The 22311-nt window shown below is 45.3% G+C and overlaps 1 protein-coding gene across 1 annotated transcript in view; it reads right to left on the bottom strand.

The window, feature by feature from the left end:
• Positions 1-7469: 7469 nt before the first annotated feature.
• The window catches only part of LOC118603773 (centrosomal protein of 112 kDa-like), a 124511-nt gene continuing 109669 nt past the window's right edge, over positions 7470-22311 (bottom strand). Inside the window, exons 5-7 of the mRNA XM_036221980.1 lie at positions 12516-12617; positions 8933-8997; positions 7470-8116 (exon numbers count right to left, since the gene is read on the bottom strand). Coding sequence (XP_036077873.1) covers positions 8113-8116; positions 8933-8997; positions 12516-12617 — 171 coding nt within the window. The 3' untranslated portion in view covers positions 7470-8112. The remainder of the gene's footprint in view (positions 8117-8932; positions 8998-12515; positions 12618-22311) is intronic.

Below are 22311 nucleotides of genomic sequence, written 5' to 3'. Positions count from 1 at the left end.
ATGGCTAAATTCATTTAGCGACTCTGCAAAAATTACGAATTGGCGCAGACTGTATGATGAGAGAATTACTGAACTTTCAAAAACATTTCCCTAAACTTCCGTAGATAATGCCAGGCGTGTATTCACACAGCGGGGCCCGCATGAGCTCCCGTGCTTTCGTGGGGTTGATGTCTGGTAGAACCACTGTCAACTGCAAACTGATTTCTAGAATGGGAGGAGGAAACCTGCTCTTTGCCACTCATCTCAGGACTGTAGATGTCTGGGGGCCACCGCGCCCTTGTTTGGACCCTTGAGGAATGAATTCGCTGCATCCTGACTTCTTCCTCAAGGGTTTCCTTAGTCATCCCCGAAGCACCCTGCCTCATCCTGTGCGCAGTCCGCTCCTTACCCCTCCTTCTCTTTTATAAATTCTTTTCTTCAGCTTCCCTGATGTTTCACTTCCTCCTGGTTCCCTTCTGTGCCTCTTCCTCTTCTTTTGTTTTCCCCAAACTTTCCCCCTTTCTGGTGAAATCCTCAGCTGTCTCAGCAACATTTCACCCAGGTTTCCAGTTACCTGATGAAGCTCAGTACAAGTCTAAACCCAAACCCGTCTTTCTCCCCCAGCTCAAATCTATACCCCACATCTTTCTAGGCTAGAAACCTTGGCCCCACATTTGTTACTTTCTCTTCCCCAATCACCTCGAATTCATTCAGGTGCCACGGTAGCTACTGAATCCGTGACCTACTTTCCATTCACAGAGAGATGCTTCTCTTGCTGGGGATTTGGTCCAATTTATAAGACTCTTGTTCACATTTCCCAACTGTTTTTCTGCCTCCAGCCTCTTGTCCCCGCTAAACTATCCCGGCTTCATGCTGCTGCCAGGCAAATGCTCTACTGCCGTTTCTGATGGTGTCTCTCCCATGCCCAAAATTCTTTAATCGCCCCCTATTGCTTATACAATGAAGTCCAAACCTCTCCTTACCCATGGAGGCAATGCAGTGTGGTTAAAGGAACGAGGATGGGCGAATTAGAGAGACATAAGCTCCCATTTCTGCTTTCATCGTATGTTAGAAGCACAGCCTTGGCCAAGCACTTCTCTTGGCTCCAGTTTCTTCAAATATAAATAGCACTTCGCCTTAGGAAATTATTGAGGATTGTCAGGAAATAAAAATACCTGCCGCGTCTTGAATGTGTATTGCATGTTAGACTTGTCTGATGTATTATCTCATTTAATCTTCATGATCTTGTCCTACTTTTTCTTCCATTTTCTAAGATAGGGAAACAGACTTAGAGAAGCTAAGCAACTGGCCCAACTCCAGATCCCTGACTCCAAAGCCCTTAACTCCACATGGCAAGGCCTCGCAGGCGCTGCAGGTGGCCAGTGAACTTAGTTCCCTTTGACTTCCATAATCCGACTCCAAGACACCTTTTACACCGCTCACACCATGCTTCTCACAGTATGCTCTGATCGAGACGATCTGAAAGACTCTACTGGCTAGGTAGCTCCATCCCGAATGCCATTCCCACATTTCTACCGATTGAAATCCTACTCATATTCCAATGTCCGGCTTAAATGTCACTTTCTGCTATGAGAATCGATTTCAAAATGTTGCGACTTCTTTGGAATTCCCACAATATCTGGCATTTCTGCTATACGAAAATCACGTTCTCTTGTATTATTGTCTCGTCTCTTCTTCTCTTCGTAAGTCTTATTTTCTCTCATGGATCACAAACTCCTTAGAGGCAAGGAGCAGGTCTTTGTACGTCTCACAGTCCCAGGCTCAGATGAGGTATTCGGCAAAGGACTGCAGGATGTTCAGTTTTGGAGCAAATTTATTCAAGTGTTGAAGAGTTGAGTTCAGTTTCTAGTTTGCTTGAAGTCCGAATGCTGCTCGCACGTTAGAAGTGGTATCACGGAGAGAACGATCATTGCAATGTGAGGTGGACATGGGGCCAATCGCTCTTTCTCCCCCACCAATTAAAAGGCGGAGAGAATGAACATCGCATGGTTTCAGGCAAAGCACCTAACAGCAGACGCCGGCAGTAGGAGGTCTACTTAGTTTTACTATCTTAATTAGCCTAGTAAAAAAAAAAAAATTGACACACATACACACATACATACACTCCAAAAAAGATGTAGGAAAGCTTTTTTTTTTTTTTTTTTTTTAAAAAGAATTCTCTTAGTCCACCTGATTTGTATTCTAGGAGCTTCCAAATTCGCAGGCCCGAAAGCATAAATAAAAATACTCCAGAAGAAAATCAGATAACACAGTGGGAACTCAGTCAGAGGAAGGCTCCCTGACGTTGTCGTGGGACGGATCACGCCAGGCGGGGCACTGCCGGCAGATCCTTAACTCTGCGAGGGAGCAGGTGGAGACGCGACGAGGCCATCCCGCCCGGGCTCCTCGCGGGAACCGCCGCGCCTGGCTTGGATAAATGTTTCTATTACAAACACAATGATATGTCATGGGCCAAGTTATCAGTTCTGAAGAGGATTTCACACGGGATTGTGACATGGCAGTAGCTGGGAAAAACGAAAGCGTTCAAGGGAAACTGGACTGGAACCGAGTTTACGCCTAACTTGACGAGCGACGTGGGGGCGGATGTCAGGGAGATGATGGCTTCGGTCGGCGCGTGAAGCAAGGCTGGGAAACGCAAGCTCGCTGTTCAGAAATCTCAGTCGGTGTCAAGATATTTCTGCAAAAAGCATACTATTCTCAGGACTCTCTTCCACCTTACTAGGAAAATACTTCCTCTTCCTAGGGAAACGATGTCTTTTCTATTTTCCTTTTACCCTTTGACTGTCAGGCTCTGCTGGCTGAACAGAGCTGAACTCCAGTTTTCAAAACACACGCGAATCACCAGGTTGGGGGTGATCGTGCAGTCATCGGCAACGTTCAGTAAGAACTGAAGAGCTGGGCAATGTGATGGTGGCCCGAACTTCCTCTACATGTTTACATCCCGCATGCAGGTTTAAGCCGAGAATCGTAAGGCCCAGGGGCCGGGCTAAGTGGCACAGATAGAGATAACTCAGCAGCCGTGAGAAAGCTAACGGGGCAATTAGGAGGCTGATTCATTTGTTTATCTGGATGATTATGCTCTGCTTAGCTGAGTAGTTTTTAAGTGTTCTGTGGTTCAGGAAATTTTCCCTCACAGGCTCATCAAGTTCACATCCTTCCGTGTGCCTGATATTTCCACGAAAGAAGAAAAAAACCGTGCTAAGCACAGGGTATGGGTTTTGGTGGACCTTTATAACAATACACTCGCTAAGATAATTACGATGAACAACGGATCCCAAGCCCCACACAGAGAAGAGATGAAAGGACACGTGACCGTGGTAGCTGCCACCTCTCGAAGCATCTCGGAGGAAGACACGGCCTTACCGAAATCCCTAACTCGGGGCTCATTTAACCTGCGATCGCACGCAACACAGATTGACAGCATTTTGCAGAGGAAGATGCTTTTTAGCAATCACCTAGATCTGGGCTTCTCGAATCAGTATTTCACAGAACTCTGTACAATAAAATATGTGGACCACAGAAAAACCAGTCCACGGATTAAATTGTTTTAGGAGAGAGTCCAGGCTGAAGATACAGAGAGGTTTCTTTAGCATGGGGTGTGGCAGATTAGAGATGGGCACAGGTCATTAAAATGACCCTGTGTGTGGCATTCCTGGGCCTATGCCCTCTGCCTCTGCCTCTGGTGGGCGCTGTCTCTGACGGATACAGCAGAAGTGATGCTGAGCCATGGCTGGGCTCAGGTCTACGCGGCTGGTGGCTTTCACGTCTCGTCTCTTGTGGGGCTTGCTCTTGAGGATGCTCACAGCTGTGAGTGAGCCATCGTGGCTCGAGCCCATGGAGCCTCCTGTGACTGCAGCTTCGGCCAACACCTGACTTTCAGCTGTTTGAAACTCAAGTAACAACGGCCTAGCTGAGCCTGGCCAACCTTCAGTACCAAAAGATGACAAATTACTGTTTTAAGCCACTCGATTTGGAGGGGGTTCATGTGCACATAGTAGGCAATCAATAACTATTGGTTAAATGAAGGAGTGACTGAGCGATCTAAGTGTGAATTTCCAGGAAGCGGATGTCGCGTGCCGCGTTTCCTACACGTGACGCGGCTACTTCAAGATGAACCGTACAGAAGAGGATTGATGAAGTACTAGTTTGAGAAACACTGAGTTAGGGGATCGAAGCCGCACAGTTTGGGAAATACTGGTGTTGCCATGCCCCTTTCTGTTCTGGATTAGACAAGTGAGGCCCAGACGGGGGAAGAGAATTGTCTACGGAAACAAAGCTAATAAGTTGACTCCTCCTACCAACTAATTTCTCTTTCCGGCTGGAGTAAAGGGGTGTGGACAGAATGGCCCCGCCCATGTCGCTGCATTTGAGCTAATTAACATACCAGCTTCTCACTAGGCAGCCCTCTCCCTTTGCTCGGTGATCAAGTCTTTGTGTCCAACGAGGTGTTTTTCATGAGGCCTCTCTTAAATGCTGGACTCCCGAAGAGGATATAGGAGCATTTATTAGCCTCACGTCTAGACTAAGTTCTGTTCTAAAAACAGCAGAATCTACAGCAACATCTCGGGTCTTTGGTTTTAACACATTTGCCTGATGGAAACCTTCGCTTACAATTGGAAATGTCTGGAAGAATTTTCACCTGAACTAGATACTGGTGAGGGATCCAGATTTTAAAATTCCTTAGGTCTTATGTTACAAATGCCATTTCTCTTCCTCCACATGAGAGATAAATAATATGATCTGAAATTTAATTCAGTTCCTAACCCAACACAGTGATGGATGTTGATACGGGTCAAAATCTGGGATATAAATTTTTACTTTTCAAATACTATTACAGCTCATGCCACAGCTTCCTAATCAAGTCTCCACATCCGAGGACCACTTCAAGAGTTGGAAAAAAAAAAAAAGTTTTATCTAATTACCTTCTTTTCCTACTTTGAATTGACCAACCATGTATCTTTTCCTGGTTTTATCAAAGGGTCTGCCAGGACAAAAGCACATCCAATTTTAAGTAAGCTTTAGTTAGCAGACTTAAAATTGATCATGCATTTTAGTTTCAGTAACTTGCAATTTCTACACCCTTTGATAATTCACTTTAAAGAACAAACTGTCTTTAATGACGAGGCTTAAAAGAGACGACCTTTCTGAACAAAATATGAAAGCTGAGAAGAGATAGCTCTTTTAAGGAAACCATGAATTAAAATGACCTTGTGTTCTGAAACTTTTCTCCCATCATTTTTGATGTTTTACCTTTCCTTTCTACTCTTAGAAAGAAAGCCGAAACGCCAAGGCCTTCTGTGGATGGTGATGTTACTTCAATAAGAGAGCCGTTAATTGTTAATTCAAACTCACAGTTTCCTCCTTCTGCACTTTCTCTGCAGATTCCTTTAACGAGGTTGCTCACCACTATAAGCATATGTCCGTTTCTGAGACGATCGCTGTTAATATGTGACATGACAGAGTCATGTCTGAATCTGAGCTATTTCCTTTGAGTCACAGTCAATTCTTTTATACAAACTATGAAGCAAGTCCACCCATTCTCTGCTCCCGCTCTCCTAGTCCTCCTTTTTTCTCCATTGTGCCCTGAAGAGCTACCCTTTGAGGAGTTGATTGTTGAGTGGGGAGGCTGCAAAATCAAGGGTCAGCCCCTTGAAATGGCTCACTGCTCGGTGACGCAGAGATGGTGGACTCAAACAAAACCACGACATAGGCAGATGACTGACGGCTAACTTCCACGTTAACCCTTCTCTGCCCGACCCCATAACTGGATAATGACACACACCGAGAACCCTGCAATCCCAGTTTTCCTTCTGCTCAGCTTCCTCCTGACGCTTTATCACAACTACCTGTTGACAATTACAGGTGGATGACTCGGGAGCCACCACCAGTAACAATAACTCGAAGTGAAACTAAATTAGGTGCTGTGATGAACAACTGATCTTCCTCCAGATAAAAGGAAGGATGAAACCTTAGATGATTTTGTCATAAGGCACGATGTTCATGATTTATTTCCTGAGCACTTGCTTGTTCTCTCAGTAGCCATTTCTGTACTCTGCTTAATTCAGTAAAAAATCTTAAACATACCGAGAGCAATTTTTTTCTCTCTTCCTTTATCCGAGAACGTTCACAAAAACAGTAGTGTCGGCCACGTATTCCTATCACATACAATCAAACTGACCTAAAGTTTCAGTCCGTTTACTCCCAGGCGAACATGACACGCTTCTGAAAAGAAACAGGATCTGGGTAATGTCAAAGGTTCACCGGTATTTGTAATTTCATAACCCTTGAAATAAGGCAAAGAAAGAATAGCAGGCAACTTTCCAAAACACCTACTGACATTGACTCACGGAAAACAAATACTCTTGAGTGGGAGTTCTAATTCCAGCATACGATACAATCCACAAAGTATTTTCACTTCAAGCAGCTAATAACCTTCCTAATGAAATCTGTTGAGCTTCAACCCGTTTTTCATGGTCTGTAGAGAACTACTTAAAATTAATCATGTGGCCTTAATCTTTCCTTCCCGAGTACTAAATCATAGACCGAGTACCAATTGTCCTCATCCGTTAGGTGGATTTTAATAGCTTCTGCTACAATCTTGTTTTTTTTCCTGATTATTCTTTAAGCTGGGACTATAATTTATTATAGATGCAAGAAAAACCCGATCTTTCAAAAGACGGAGACTTGTACTCCTGGAGGAGGTGTCAGGGTGAACATGGCCAGGCAGAGTGGTGACCGGGCAGAGATGATCTAGTGGGAGAGCATGAGGCTCCCCGACTGCGAGCCAGCCCAGGGCAGGGTTCAGGCCGGTCCTGGCCCTGGCTTTGGAAGTGGCTGTGAAAACTCACTTCCTTATCATCTCCACGTCTCAGTTACAGTGCAAACAGGGGACGATTAATCCTTGGGCAGCGAATGACAGAGTTGGGCGTGGGAAAGAGAAAATAATTTTGAAGAAGTGTAAATAAATGTTTGGCCCTGTCCTTTTTACTGTAAACCAGATGATTTCAACCCCGCCCACGGTCCAGAGTTTTAGTGTCTCAGAGGGCCCCGAGCACGCACAACAATGCAGTCAAAAAAAATATCGCGCGTCCATCCACTGCAATTCAGAAGTTCCGGGGCCAGTGAGGGTTAACCGGCCAGCAACTCACTGCTTGCCGGCATCTGGGTGCTGACTGACACCTCCACACAGGAGGGCAGACACCGGGTTTTCTCAAGGAGGAAAACGGGACCAGCCGAAGCTACCATGCCACCACCTGCCAGCGCGTTCAGTATCCTCCCAACGCGCCCCTAGGTTTTCAGGCTTTTTAAAGAAGTGTCGGTTGACGTTATGATTAAAACAACAATCGTACAAAGAGAGATCAAGAGCGTAACAATGAAACCATAGCTGCCACATGAAATTCTGACACCTTTCTGCCTCGGGAGTCCCAGGATCACATTAGAGACCAACATGACAAGTACTTGGACTGGTATCAGGCGACCCAGTGATTTTTATTCTACATAAATGCACTAGGTATGAATTTGATCTTTGACATGACATAAGATATTTTTCCCTATAGTATAATTTGAGACTGTCAGTACTTTCTAGGGAAAAATACCATGCATATGTCATATTTATTTTAGCAAACGAGGTGCAAGAAAAAATAAAAAAATTGACAAATACAAAATAATACTTTAATAAAATACGAATATGAACACAGAAACAATGTAAACATTTAAAAAATTCTGATATGATACTACAAACGTGATTTTGATCATATGCAACTGGTAAAATTCTATGCGAAAGCATTAACCGGGCATGTTGTAAGAAATCACTTCTTTTCCCAATAAACGGAATTCTCAGTATACACTCATATGCACATAAATATGGAAATCAGAAATAAAGGAATGTTAAAAAAATAACTTAGGCAGACACAAATAAAACCACCCCATTAGTGTATGAGTGATGAATGTTTTTATGATCTTAATTACACTTAAGTATTAAAAAAAATGCCATTGATCTCACAGTTTACTTTCCACTCTCCAAATCTTCAAACCCGCTGGAAGTCCACAGTGCTGCCCAGGCAGGCGACTCCATTGCACTCCCTGGCATTATCCAGGTGCGTCCTCATGCAGTTACCTGAAAGTCAAAAATCTCAGTTACGACTTTCTCTGGGTGTCATGTCGGTCATAAAATATGTTCTAATTCAAGAGGAGCTGGTGAGAGGTTAAAAAGAACGTTTGATATCGGAATTTCATCACTTATGCCTATAAGGGGTCAAATCCTATCTACGGCAAGCAACAGACTCTTGAAAAGTGAATGATTTGCAGGGTCTTCACTTTTAATTAAATGCCAAATAAGTGGTTTGGACTTTTACACTAAAAGGAAGGCTATTCGACTGAATCGGGGCAGGTAAATATCACCTGTGTCGGTGATGTCTCCGGGAACCTTTGGTGAAAAGGTCCCACGTATCCCCGAGAAGTACACGTTGGGGGCACAGAAGTCGTGGCGAACGTGGCGGTATCACTGAGCTGTTAATCTGTTTTGTTCTGGAGAACATCTGTAACCGCTCCAAACCTCCAGGGGATACATGACTTTGAAGATGTGGGCTACCATATTAAGAATTGCATCATTTCACTATCTTAAAAGGAAGACACTCTGTCTCCTTAATCCTGCAACTGGGCTTCAAGACAACATCTTGTCGTGACTATGCAGGTGTGGCCTGGACTTGCCAGGTGCCTGTGGATTCTCTCATCTCATTCTGATCATACTGACTAAAGCACTGTGAGTAGGAGAGGTGGGAGACTTCTCAAAGACAGGCTTTTTGTTAAAAATAAGCCTTTAAAAATTGATGTTATATTTAAGAATTTTAATCAAGACTAACATTAAACCAGGAGACTCACAGGTGTAAAACAATACAAACTGACCAGGAGGCATTCTGATCAAGGGCTGTACCTTCTGCTTTGGTACGTGGTCAGCTCTTCTTGAAGCACAGATGCTCTCTTTTGCAGGAAGTTAACCTAGAAAAGACACCTTGTATGAGAAGAGATGAACGTAGCTAAAATGGAAATAACATGAAAACTGATAGTAGGACTTTATTTAAATTCAGATGATTCCTTAGAGAAAACTCAGAGGATTTGCAGAATGTCAATGGTGTGGGGGTGGGGTTTTTCCGTTTTTGTTTTTGTTTTTTACATCTGATAGCACCACATCCCTATTGAAAGCCCATCAGAGACTAGAGAATCAAGTTCGAACTGCTCCCCAGCCTCTCTTCGCGGCTTCCTCTCTCACGCCCTCCCACCATCACACCTTCTACCCCGTGTCTTTGGCACAGGACATTTCTCTTTCTGGAATGGCTGGCTAACTGTCTCCCATCCATCCTCCACTATCCACTTCAAATGTCACCTCGTCCACTGCATTCTTCGCCTCCGCCCCAGCTGCTGGCTGTCTCCGACCCTGACCCTAGGCAAGGTCGGTGGCCCCCCCCTCTACTCCACCGTCAGCACGTCTCACAGGCCTCGTGAGCATCTGTTTTCACATCTCTCCCCCAAACCTGAAAGCTCTTTGGGGGCGGGGGTGATGTTCACTCATCTATGAACCCCCGGTTTCTTCCTCAGGGCTGGGCGTGGAGCTGGTATTCACTGGCTGCTTAATGAACGGATGAGTGAGTGGAAAGAAAATGACTGCTTTCCAGAAACCTCAGACCATCCTGGGGATTCCTTAGAGTTGGAGAGATGGTGTTTTGCAGTGGAAAGGGCCCGGCTTCGTCTGGAGTCAGGCCGATTTGGGTTCAACTTGGTCCTGGCTTGGCCTTTATGGCTCTAGGAAAGTTACTTGAGTTCTTGATGCCTCATCTGAGAAATAGGGTCAATGGCAGCTACTTCCAAGGTTATGAGGATGACATGAAATGACCCATAGGAATTGGCTAGTTCAGAGCTCATAGCAAATACCACCCCATGTCCCCACTCCTGGGGGCCTGTGAGACGGACAAAATTAGGTGGCTTAGCATATTCTCTTAAAGCGGACCCTTACAATGTGGTTTGATTATTTTGAAGAATATAATTCTATTACTATTAAAAATACCTAGATCAGATATAAATTCAAAAGCACCTTTTCTACAACCAAATAGGAACGGTTTGGGGTAACATATGCCATGGCCGGATGTAATCGAGTTGGTGGTATTTGATCATTTCGGAGTTGTTTACTCTTGCGTTTTTGGTCTGAACTGAAACCATGGCAACGGTTGATTCTGAAACATAGTTATGCAAGAGAGTACATCTGGCAGAACAGAAACTGCGCTTGCGGGAGAGGAGAGCACAGTCTTTTAAATGGGCGGCCAAACGGTCCCCGTGGCGCTGCCTGCCTGTAATACCGTTGTGGTCTTAATTTTGTCTAAGGGAGAGCACAGTCTTTTAAATGGGCGGCCAAACGGTGCCCGTGGCGCGGCCTGCCTGTAATACCGTTGTGGTCTTAATTTTGTCTAATTGTTCACCTGACCCATTGTACAACTGACAATTTTGATAGATACAAAGATTACACTGATACAATTTCCCTTCTCCCACCATGCTTTGCAATTGGAATTCCAAAAATTTTCACAAAACACAGGCACCTGTACTTTCAAACTAAATGTGCTCCAATACGTGGCCTGCGACTCCTCCACGCAGCGCCGAGGCGCGAGGGCAGCTGGCGGCGCTCTCTTTCTGGGTCAACATCCAGTTTTAGGAGGCTGAAGTGGCTTTTATTACAGTGAAACGATACAAATGATAACAGAAGCCCTGCAGGTGGATCTGGGATTTCTTCCGTCCTTTCTTTCTTTATAAAAAACATTCTTCTGAAGGTGCCGGGTCCTGCAGAGCTGACACCAGGTTTCATCTTACACTATAAATAGCTAACGTGAGGCTCATCACCCTATACCATTTCTTTTAGTCATAAATAAACGTATTGAGCACCTACTATGTGACAGGCACTGTCACATGGCACATAGGGCAAAGACCTCTCTTTTCCTCACGGAGCTTTTCCAGAAAAAAATGTGTCCTTCTAAAAAAAGTTTCTTAGGTAAATGATGTGCAAATATTTTCTCTGATTCCATGGTTTGCGTTTTCGAGTTTCTTAATGGTGCCTTTTGAAGTACAAAGTGTTAAATTTTGATGATGCGCAGTTCACCTATTTCTTTCTTCTGTTGCTTTTTTTTTGGCGTCATAACTAAAAACACCTCTTACCCAGAGCCCCGAGGCACACAGATTGATGCCTTCTTCTAAGAAGATTTCTGAAGAGTTTTGAAGAAGTGTAAGTAATGTTTTCTTCTAAGAGCTTCATTGTGGTTTTAGCTCTTATATTTAGGTCTGTGATTCGTCTGAGTTAACGTGTGGACGGCATGGGAAGGACTCCACCTGCATGACTCGCACGTGGATTACAGTCATCACGGTCACAATCTATCTTCTCTCACTGAATTGTCTTGGAACCCGCGCTGAAAATCAGTTGACCAAAAATGTAAGGGTTTTTTTTTTTTTTTTGCTATTGGACTTTCAATTCTATTCCATTGATCTGTATGTCTATTTTTTTTTTTGCCAGTGTCACATTATTTTGATTATTATAGCTCTGTATTAAGTTTTGAAATTGGGAAGTGTGAGTCCTCCAAATTTACTCTTACTTTTCAAGATGGTTTTGGCTGTTCTGGGTGCGATCTATTGTTTTTAATCAATCTCAGCCATAAGAGAATTCTTAGAAATAAGGAGGAAACACGATTGTTGTAGGAAAAAAGGTATGTTTTAAATTTCTAAGTGTATTAGAAATGGAAATACGTGAACTCTTTCTCATGTTAGAGTTAAAAACTCATTAGACTAGCAATATATAAGACAGAGAGAAGTACATATGTTTATAGAACTTTATAAAGCATATAGAGAAAACATGTTGGAAGTTGTTAAATAACTTTAAGGATATGAATTTTTATCAATTTTATCTCTCATATTATATTTTATAAACTACCGAGAACTATACATTTCAGTGAGAAATAGTTAACCTAATTGTTTGAAGACCTTGTCATTATTCTGCCTGACATTTAAAATGCACCTTGTGATTTTAACTACTACATAAAATGCACCAGGGCGAGAATGTCTCTAACGTAACCGTCTGCACTTGCCCTGCACCTGCGCACGGTGAAGGACCAGCAGCGTGTGCGGTGATGGCATGCTGGGCCCGGAACCAAGGATACAAGGGAGACGCTGTCCTGGAATGCAGACTGTAAATGAATAAAAGTAACCATAACCGAACTTTTCAATTTCAAGGGTGCTTTCAAGAAAATCTCATTGAGACAATGAGTCCTTACTCTAGTAAGAAAAACATTCTAAAAAAAAAATAATAATAATAAGAGAAAAGAAAACCTCAAACAATAGCCAATTCATCCTGGGGAGTAGGTTATGCTGCGACATCACATTGATTTCTGGCATCAATTCAGAATAAAGCTTATTTGCAAGTTTTTTTTTCCTAGGATATACATATCATCTAAACCCTTGGAAAATGCCTCAATTCTCGTAATTACCTGCGACTTGAGGGAGGAAATAGTGTCTTCGAGTTCTTGTCTCAGGGATGCTGGCATCAACCCTTTAAATTTTGTTTCATATTCCTGTCGTATGTAAGTTATCTGAAGTGAAAAAAAAAACAAAAGCTTATATATATATTTTTTCTACCACAGAAATAATTCTTTTGAACAAATCCCAGAAAAATATCTATTCATCACAGAGGTACGTTTGTTATGGCATTGAAAACCAGATAATAAAATAAGAGGAAACAGTTACAAACTGAAAAAGGTACTCAGTCTGTCCTTGTGAGTCTGGGAGATACAGTCCCTGTAACAAGACTTTATTTCTTCACGATCTTTGTTAACGAAAGTTTCAGTACTGGACAAGCAAAACACCTGTCCTCTCCGCTCACGATGTAGGCTGTGCTAACCCTGTATCCTTTCCTTCATCAGGACGTGGACTATGATCAAAATGAACTGTGGTTTGAGGACCATTCGCAGAATGTCAGTCCAAGGTGCTTCTTTCCCAAACTGGCGAGGTACCAAACTGGGCGCGTGACACAATCCTCGTGATAATGAGGATATGAATGGAGAATCTACTCCTCCGTGCCTCCACGTCTCCTCACCACAGGCAGACCAGAGCGCCCTTGTCGTCGTGGGCGTCTCTGGTTCGTGGGCTCCCCAACTCCTCCAGATGCAATCGGGCCCGTGCTCAACAACTGATGGCCACGAGGCTGGTAAAGAAAAGGTCGGTGACCCGTCCCACTCATCTCTCTAAAAGCTAAACACAGACACGATTGAGGAAGGCGGAAGGCTGCGCCCGAGTGGATGAAGAGGTGCTGGAGCGCGAGCCTGAACGCGAGCGTGTGCCCCGGTGTCTTTCTATTGCTATATTTCTTTGTTTCCCTTCATCCTAATCTGTGATGGCACAGAATTTAAAAATCTGTCGTGCAGTGCCCTGTGTGACCTTCACGGAACATTAAAGCTGAATTGCAATGTTTCCCATAAATGATTCAGTGGACATATCTAGAAATAAGATGATATACTATGAAAATATGTGCAACTGAGTTCAGTTAGAAAAGTCTATGGATTACTGGGAATAATTTTAAATTGTACCAACTTTTCTTATACTAAACTGAATTAAGGAAGAAATATGTCTAAATTGTTCATTTCATTACCTATTAAAATTTCATGGCAAATGTTCCAGCATTTTTCATATTTTTTGGCAAAGTTTTTTTTTTTTTGAGACATGTTATAATCTGTCATTTAAACAGAAAAATAGAAATAATGAACAATGCTCTCTCGCACTGATGCACTATTTGATCCTTCCCACCTTTTTTTCTTGGACTTAAGTCCGATAGTTATCTCTGTCAGCTGATTCAATGAAAGGCAAATGTAAAGCAAAACACATGCTTTATAAATTTGACCTTCAGGGCAACCTTTATTGAGGGTTCACAGCTATTGTATTGACTGTATCTCTCTATCATTCAACAATGGCTCTAAAATTTTGAATTACTGCCCTTTTAAAAAGGACTCATGTTTTCTCTGTTTCTTGTAACGCTGCTTGTTCAGAGTGTCTGCCCACTTGTTTGTACAGTTGAAAGACAATTTGGCTGGGTATAAAAATGCTTCTATCCCACTTTCGAGACATTTTTTTCCAATGTCTTTTGGCATTATATTTAGCTATGGTCAAATCTGAAGCCAGATTAATTATTTTTTCTCTCCTGACTGTGACTTTCTTTCTATGCCTGGATGCCCATCTGATTTTCTTTTTTCTTGATTCAGTTTCTTCACTGGGATATGTTTTGGTATTAATTATTTTAAATTAATTTTCCTGAGACGTTGCGTGAGTCCTTTCAATCTTTAAATTAGTTCTCTGAAAAAGTTTCCACTGTACCCACTACTGAGCTTGCTTTCGAAGAGGTGAGAAAAGAAAAGGCCATTTATTGAGTTGTCACTGAAAAGTGCTATGGGTTTTGTTTTGTTTTGTTTTGTTTTTTACATGCTTTTTAAAATAACATGCAGAGTCATTTATTATTTTATTTTAAGGTAAGAGTTAAGCAGTTCAGGGATGTGACTGTGTCTAATATTACTTTACAAAATCCAACCAAGCATTTTTGGGGTCAGTTAAGCAGAGGAAAAAGGTAACTAAGTAAGAATTTTGTTGCTGTGATCTCCTAAATCTCTCTCTACTTTTCTGCACCGCCGCTGGGGCCATACAGAGTATCTCCTTCGGGCACCTGGACGACTGTAATACTGGTATGGTGGTTTTGTTTTTTGCACTGAACTTGCTTAACCTTTACACTCAAAATCAAAGTGCGTCATGGAGCCAAGGAGGGCCCGCAGTCTGGCCTCGGTGCGCCTCTCGCCTCCTGTCACTCCGGAGGGTCCCCTCCCGTCTGGAACAGCAGACACGTCAGCTCTCTTTCCATTCACTTGCCAAATGCCTGGATGCTTTTTTTCACATAGAGCCTTTCTCATTTTTTTTTTTTTAATTATTCTTTCTTGTCCCACGGGGTTTTCCCACTGCCTCCATCTGGACCTCTGGACACTGGAGACCCTGCTGTGGGGTGATTGTCAGGCCCCAGTGATGAGGCTGTGTCTGGAGCAACTGCCTTCCAACCTCAGAGGAGCCGCAGCCCCGGGTCGGGGTGAGCCACAGCTTTCCTCAGTCTCCTTTCAAGAAGGGGGCCATACCAGCTTTTACTTTCAAGCTGTGACCCAGTCCCTTGTGATTTACCTGTCTAAGAGCCCTACGTGCATCTTCGGTCCCTGGGACCCTGGGGTCTTTCCTCCTAGCGGCCTCCACCGCTGTTGGACTCAGAGCCCCATGCCCGTGGTTTCGGCCTCACTCCCTACTCTGGGCTTCCATTCTGTTTCTAGGCCACACAGATGTTCACCCTGTTTTTGATACCAAACACTTCCTTTTACTTTTCTCTTCTTATGTTCGCCAATCACTATTGAGCGTTTAGAGCAGAGGGGCGTCTCATAACTGGGCCTCGGAGAGCCATCTTGCACAAAAGGGCAGGCTGCACTGTACCCTGCCTTTTAATTCCCTTGAGTAAAGTGGGGGGTTTAAAAGCCCAGAGTCTGGAGCAGGAACATCTGGAGCTGAATCTGGGTCGTGCCCCTAACTGTGTGCCCCAGGAAGGTTAACCGCTCTGTGCCTCAGCCTCCTCACCAGAAAAATGGGCATCGTCGTTTCTCAAGGCTGTTGTATAGATTAGATGATGTAACACGTGCAGAGTTTTACAAGTGGCACTTAGTAAATGTTAGTTATTACATCATATAATGGAGGTTATACACACATATTTCACTATATGTTATATATTATGAATTATATATATTTAACTTAGCCAATCCTCTATCATTAGACTTTTGCTTTCTAATTATTTGCAATACTATACGTCTTTCTAGAAAATTATTGTATATATTCATAATTAGAGGACTCCATTTAAACCTCTTTTTGTATTTATTTAGTATCCACTGATTAAGTACATGATGACATAAAGCTTTGATGAATTTAGAGTCAATTTTAAATGAATTTTATAATTAAAACAATCATATATTTGAAAACCAGTAGTACCTGTTTCCGAGTCATAGTATGCATCCGGGCTACTGACAATGCTTGGTATGGGTATGGATTTTCTCAGACCCTCATCAACAACTCTGGCTCACAGGTGAAGAATCGTCACTCCATGCTAAATGATTTAAAGGAAGGAGCTCAGCTCGAAACTCCCTCTCCAAGCAGCCTAGCTTTCCACCAATTACGGTGAAGGGAGACTTCCATTTATTTAGAACCGTGTCCTTGTTAGCCGTAAAGCAAACCGAGTTTGATTGGTGGGTTGGCTGCAGGGGGTAGGAGACGCGGGAGGTGGTGATTGGTGCGTTGGCTGCAGGGGGTAGGAGACGCGGGAGGTGGTGATTGGTGCGTTGGCTGCAGGGGGTAGGAGACGCGGGAGGTGGTGATTGGTGGGTTGGCTGCAGGGGGTAGGAGACGCGGGAGGTGGTGATTGGTGGGTTGGCTGCAGGGGGTAGGAGACGCGGGAGGTGGTGATTGGTGCGTTGGCTGCAGGGGGTAGGAGACGCGGGAGGTGGTGATTGGTGCGTTGGCTGCAGGGGGTAGGAGACGCGGGAGGTGGGGGGAACAGGAACTTAGAGTTCAGTATATACTGCGAAGGAGGGCGAACACGGGCGGGCACCGCAGTTTGGGGTGTGGGGCAAGCAGAGCGCATCGAAAAGACACTGGGTTTCCGATGAGAGGTGGGCGCGGCGGGACACAGGGAGGGCGGGTGCTGGGAGCGGTAGGATGTCACACAGACGGAAACGTGGAGGGCGTTTCTGGGCGATGCGCCTCTGTGCGGCAGAGAGGTGTTGCATGGGCTTCTTGGGGGAGTGAGTATACAGAACGTAAAGATTTAATACTGAATTCCAACGTGGTTTGAGGAATACGACTGAAAGTACTAGTAGTAAAAGATGGTGCAAAAAATATTCTAGTGCAGCTGAGAAAAAACGCACTGCCTTCTAAAACATCCCAGTTTTAGCGGGGCTAAGGTATTACATGTTGCTACAGCAACTGCCGACAGCGATCCATTTTAGGGAAGGTGCTGTGTGGCACCCCTTGGGTACTTCGATTCTAAGATGTAAAGTGGAAATATAACAGCGACCGTAATTTTCTTAAAAACCTTTAAATATTAATTTCCCCTCTTCTCCAATTTGGTTTTATCTTATGGCTCGTTTCAACTGGTGTCCCCTCAAACTGAGGGTGCGGCTCACAGGACCAGTGTCCCCTCCACAGGGGTGAAGCCCGCTGCTTGATGAGCCTGGGCCCCCCAGGAGAGGGGGTGGCGGACTGACTGAGCAGCCGGCGCCTCTGAAGTGGATGGGAAGTGCGGACTGGTTTCTGGAAAGGGTTAGGCTTTCAGGAAGGACAGTTTTCTGGCACTGAGGGCAAATGGCGGCCTGAGGAGGAAGAGAATGATCGGAACCCAGCACTTTAATTAGGTTTAGATGCTCTAGATCCAGCTTCGGGTAGTTCAAACTACGCCTGATGCCAAAAAGCAAGCATGGGTCTGTTAAGTCCACTCCTAAGGACTAATACACATAGAAAAGTGGGGAGATGGGTGAGGTGGTCGAAGCCAAGAATTTACCAATGGGGTGCACAGATCTGTCAATGTATCAAGTCTGCGGTTGCGGTGTGAAATAAACGTGTGTGAATAAATACTAAAACTCTGAACAGTATTTGACACATAAGCTGTATTCTTTATCTCCTGATGGAGATGAAGAAGCTGAAACCATATTATCGAGCTCCTATAAGCAAATGTGGTCTTCGTACACACTCATTTAGAATTCACAAGATACACTCAGTGGATGATTGGGAGGTCTGACCCCCAGCATCCACCCAAGAGTCTTCTAGTAACTGGAATCTACCCCTCCCCGGCTCTCTGTCCCACCCACGGTCCAAGGGCTGGAGCATGTGACGAGGCCTAGCCAGTCCTCACATCACATTCACCCATGGTGTGACTGTCTGGGGCCTGGGTACCGATCCATGTCTAGGCAAGCAGAGTCACGGAGAGTCATGGGACAGAGACTCTCACTCGCTGGACTTCGCCCAATGTCATTTTGGGGTTGTGACAGCCATCATGCTACCACAGAATGAGAGCTGGGCTGAGTAGAGACAACCCAGAGGAAAAAGAGCTGAGGACTAGAGAGAAAAAAACTGGGCCCTTTATCAAGCCGCACTTAAAAGTTAGCCCTGTCCTTAGATTTCTCAGTTTGGGCTGGATTTTCTGTTGCTTACAACCCAAACAGTACTAACTGAAAAAACAGAGAATATACTAAATAATAACTTGCATTTATGAGTGGCATCTGTTAGACTAGTGGTCAGCATATTTTGGCCTGAAGATCACATTTGGCCCATGGCCTCTTTTTGCAAATATAGTTTTTTTTGAAAAACAGCTATGCTCATTCGTTTATGTATTATCTATGGCTGAGAGGTCCTGACAGAGATCCTATGGCCTGGCAAAGCCTAAAATATCCGCTCTCTGGCCCTTTACAGAAAGTTGCTTGAGACGCGCCCTAGACTGTGGTGCCACGGGCAGGGAGGGCCTGGGTTCGGTCTGCCGACCGCTGCGGCCCGCGTCTTCAGCCCACTGCCGGGCATATGGCCGAAACGCAATAAATGTTTGCTGAGTGAATGAATGACTCAGAACCCCGGAGCAGACAAGTGTTGGCGTTGGGTCAGTCTTTGTCTTAAGATGACAGGATCTTCAGAATGTCTAAGGTAAACTAATCTCAAAACCTTCCCCTAAATACAAAGAGCAGATTCTGTCATCACGGTGGCTATTAATAAGTAGGCCAACTTCAAAGCGGAGAAGACCGGAGGCGAACACCAGGGCCTGCCCGGCTGCTGAGATCAAAAGTGACCTTAGAGATTTTCCCTGAAGGAGGGGAGCCTGTTGCACCCCCGCTCGGCCCCCTGCTCTGTGCTTCCTCCGCGCTCCTCACTCTCTGCCTTTATCTGCAGGGCCTCGACAGTCGATGACTCACGCGTCCCCTTTTCCCTAAAATTAAATGCGGGCTTCTTTCTCAGCAGAACATATACTTTCGGCGGCTATTTCTAATGTTTTTCTTGCTACTAATATCGGTCCTGATATTCCTTTCACTTAGATTGATGTATACTGTAAACACTCTCTTCCTTTCAAGGGTTGCGATCCGTGCAGCAAAGCCAGGGGCGGAGAAGGAGGAGGCTGAATGGGGACGTCTGGGAGGCACACGTGGAAGAAAGTGGACGCTCGGAGGGCCCGGTCTATGCGTGTCAGAAGGAAGCAACTTGCCCACTTTACTTTGTAAGATACATCTCTGAATGGCGTGGAGGAAACACTGGGGGGCGGGGCAGAGTGACTGTCACCTTCGTTTACAGTACCTGTCCTTCCTTGCAGAGAGCCAGCGGATCAGCCTTTTTAAAGACTTCCCGCAAAGGTAGTGTCTGTCAAAGGAGGACCGAAAGAAATCCCAACCAAGGGGGAAAAAGGACTCTTGAGACCTAACTGACTTTGTTAATAAAAAACCCAAGAAGACTTATGGAGTGCGACTGATACTCAGTAAGGCTGCCGGGGGTGTTGAAGTCCATTTGACGTTTCCTCTTTGAACGCTGAAGGAAGGTTCGAACACTCGGCACACAGTAAATATTGTCTTAAGAAGTTAATGACTAAATAAATCTATGGTCGAATAGGTAGGTGGGACCTTGAAATTATGGAGGGCAGTAAAAGTCCTGCTGACAAGTTTTGATTTAATGTAGTAGAAAACAGAGAAAGTAAAGAGAAATGAACACTTATGAACACCCGATCTATGCCAGACGCTGCATTCGGGAACAGATAAAGAAGCTACACACTGGGAAGATTCTCGTTGATCCCTAGGTGAAATCTGGGCGATGGAGAGTTTCATTCCTCTTTCACAGATGAGCTGACAGGCGCCCAGTAACTGCTAGAACCAGGACTGGAACTCGACATTTGAACCTGCACCGTGCCCCCTCGTGACTGGGAGGCAGGGAGGGGGAGGAGGGAGGATTAACCTAGAAATATTACAAAGAAATCTCAAGGGAGGAGTTAGCTTGGGATTTGGGGGACAGTGGGAGGTGGCTAGGGTGATCTAGGAGAGTGAGAAGCTCTCGTTCTAAGGTGACAGTTATGGGGAGGTCATAAAGCAGAAGCTGATGACTGGCTGGTAAACATTTAAAGTGAGAGATGCGTTAAATGAGAATTTTTGCCTTCGGCCATCTCCCTGCCCAGAGGGAAAGTGACAGGGCGAGGGGTAGAGGGCTGGTCTGCCTGTGGCTGGGAGACGAGACCCGGCTTCAGTTTGCACCTGCTTAGTTCAGGTGCCAGGGAGTCCTTCGTGAGGAAAGGCAGACATGGCGTTTACGAGAAAAGCCTGGCCTGCGGACCTGAGACTCACGGGCCTGAAGAGGAAGCCGAAGGCCCGGGAGCGGAAGAGCTTGTGAAGGGGGCAGAGAGAACAGGAGAGTCCCAGGAGCAAAGAGACACGAAGGGCTCAACCTTTGGGACATGAGAGCGGAGGGTCAGGCATGGTGGCCAGAGAGGTGGGACGCAAGTCGGGAGCAGGGGGAGCTCGGCCTGGGGCTTCCCAGGGGACGGGGGGTGCTTAGGCGTCGGCCGCTGCCAAGCAGCCAAGGAAGATAAGACCGCCACCCCGCCCTCTGGCTCGCATGTCATCGTCACCACGTGTGACACGGACCATCTACACGGCACATGAATGGTGAGCAGCGACGCTACAAATAAAGGGGGTCTGAGATGGAACTGGTTTGTTGACAAAGACGTTGTTTCTTATTGTAAAGCCAAACTGATAGTAGAAGTGTCCACGTCTAACCTTGAGCTAAATATTGTTCAAAATATCTGATTTAGTCAGAGAATTCTCTGACCTCGTTTGGGAACATTTTTCAAAAGAGACAAGCTATGACTGCTCTTTCTTTTCTGCATATTTAAACTTGACAATTATAAATAAGTTAAATCTTTCCCTCAAAGTACCAATTATCTCCTCGTGTTCGAGAAGGCGTTTCTTGCCAGATATGGCATCCTATACACACCGCACGCCGGGAGGACAAAGGCGGCCATTGTTCTGCAGGTGCCCTGGGGTTGACTTAGGCAGTTCAATTAACGCTAATGAGGGTTTTGTGCACGAATCCCCCCTGCCTCCCAGCTAATGGGAACAGAGACCCCACAACCTCGGGGCAGAAAACCCCCAAACACCACTGTGAACAGTAACTGACTAAATTCACCAGTTGTTCACCTTTACACAGCAGAGATAAAAGCAACTTTCATTCAATTAAAAGTGAGAGAACGTGACGTTATCAAGAGACTGCATTTAGGTGTCGTGAATGACCACGTCGGGGTCTGTATGCAGGGCGATTACTCTGCGTGGCTCTGAGTGGACGAGCAAAGGGTGAGTGTGAAATGGTTTAAAAAGGAGCTACACAAACACATAAGTGAAGTATAATGGGCCAAGGAAGAAACAAGAGAGACTGATACCTTCTAAGTGGGACAATGGAAGTCTTCTCGACGGGTAAGAGGGAGGAGGACTCTCCGGCGGAGGAGAGAGCAGGAGCACACAGGTGAACGTGTGGGATGCTGGGGGGCTCGCAAGAGGCCAGGTGTGGGTGGGGGTCATGTGATCGGCAGGGACGAGTGAGACGGCTGCAGACTGTGCGGTTAGGGCTCTGAAGGTCACGCTTTACTCTAAGGACAAGGGGAAAACTCAAGGTTTCTCACTGGAGGCTGATCCATCCCGACTCCTACTTCAGGGGGAGGAACTCGGTGGTGGGGCTGTCCTGCTCCACGTTTTTCTTCTTCCCCTGCTTCTCTCTGCTGCTGCCCATTTCTCAAAAATGCAGATCTGATCTTGCCTCCCACACCCGCATTGTAAAAAAACTTCAAAGATTTTTTTTCCCCCTATCAAGACGTTTTATACACAGATCACCTAAGAACCTTCTTATCTGATATTAGCCTAAATCTCCAGGACACCTTGTGCCCCAGTAATAACTCGCACCCCCCCCCCCCCATCCCATGCCTGTCTGGGACTTGCACATGCTGTTCCCCGCCCCTTCTCTGCCCTTCCCTCCTCCCGACCGGCTGCGGCAGGCTTCTCCGGGCCCCCTTTCCTCAGCCTTCCGGTCGAGGTAACTACTCCCTCCTCTAAGACGCCTTGGGATCCTGCGCATCTAACAGTTACGACTGCTGTGATGAGGCTCATCATCGACTGAGGCTCACACAGTGTTTTCGGCGTATGAGGCGCCACATCG

This window comes from Rousettus aegyptiacus, unplaced genomic scaffold, assembly GCF_014176215.1.
Source record: "Rousettus aegyptiacus isolate mRouAeg1 unplaced genomic scaffold, mRouAeg1.p scaffold_m13_p_6, whole genome shotgun sequence".
NCBI classification, from domain to species: Eukaryota; Metazoa; Chordata; class Mammalia; order Chiroptera; family Pteropodidae; genus Rousettus; species Rousettus aegyptiacus.
This window is presented reverse-complemented; position numbering and strand designations above follow the sequence as displayed.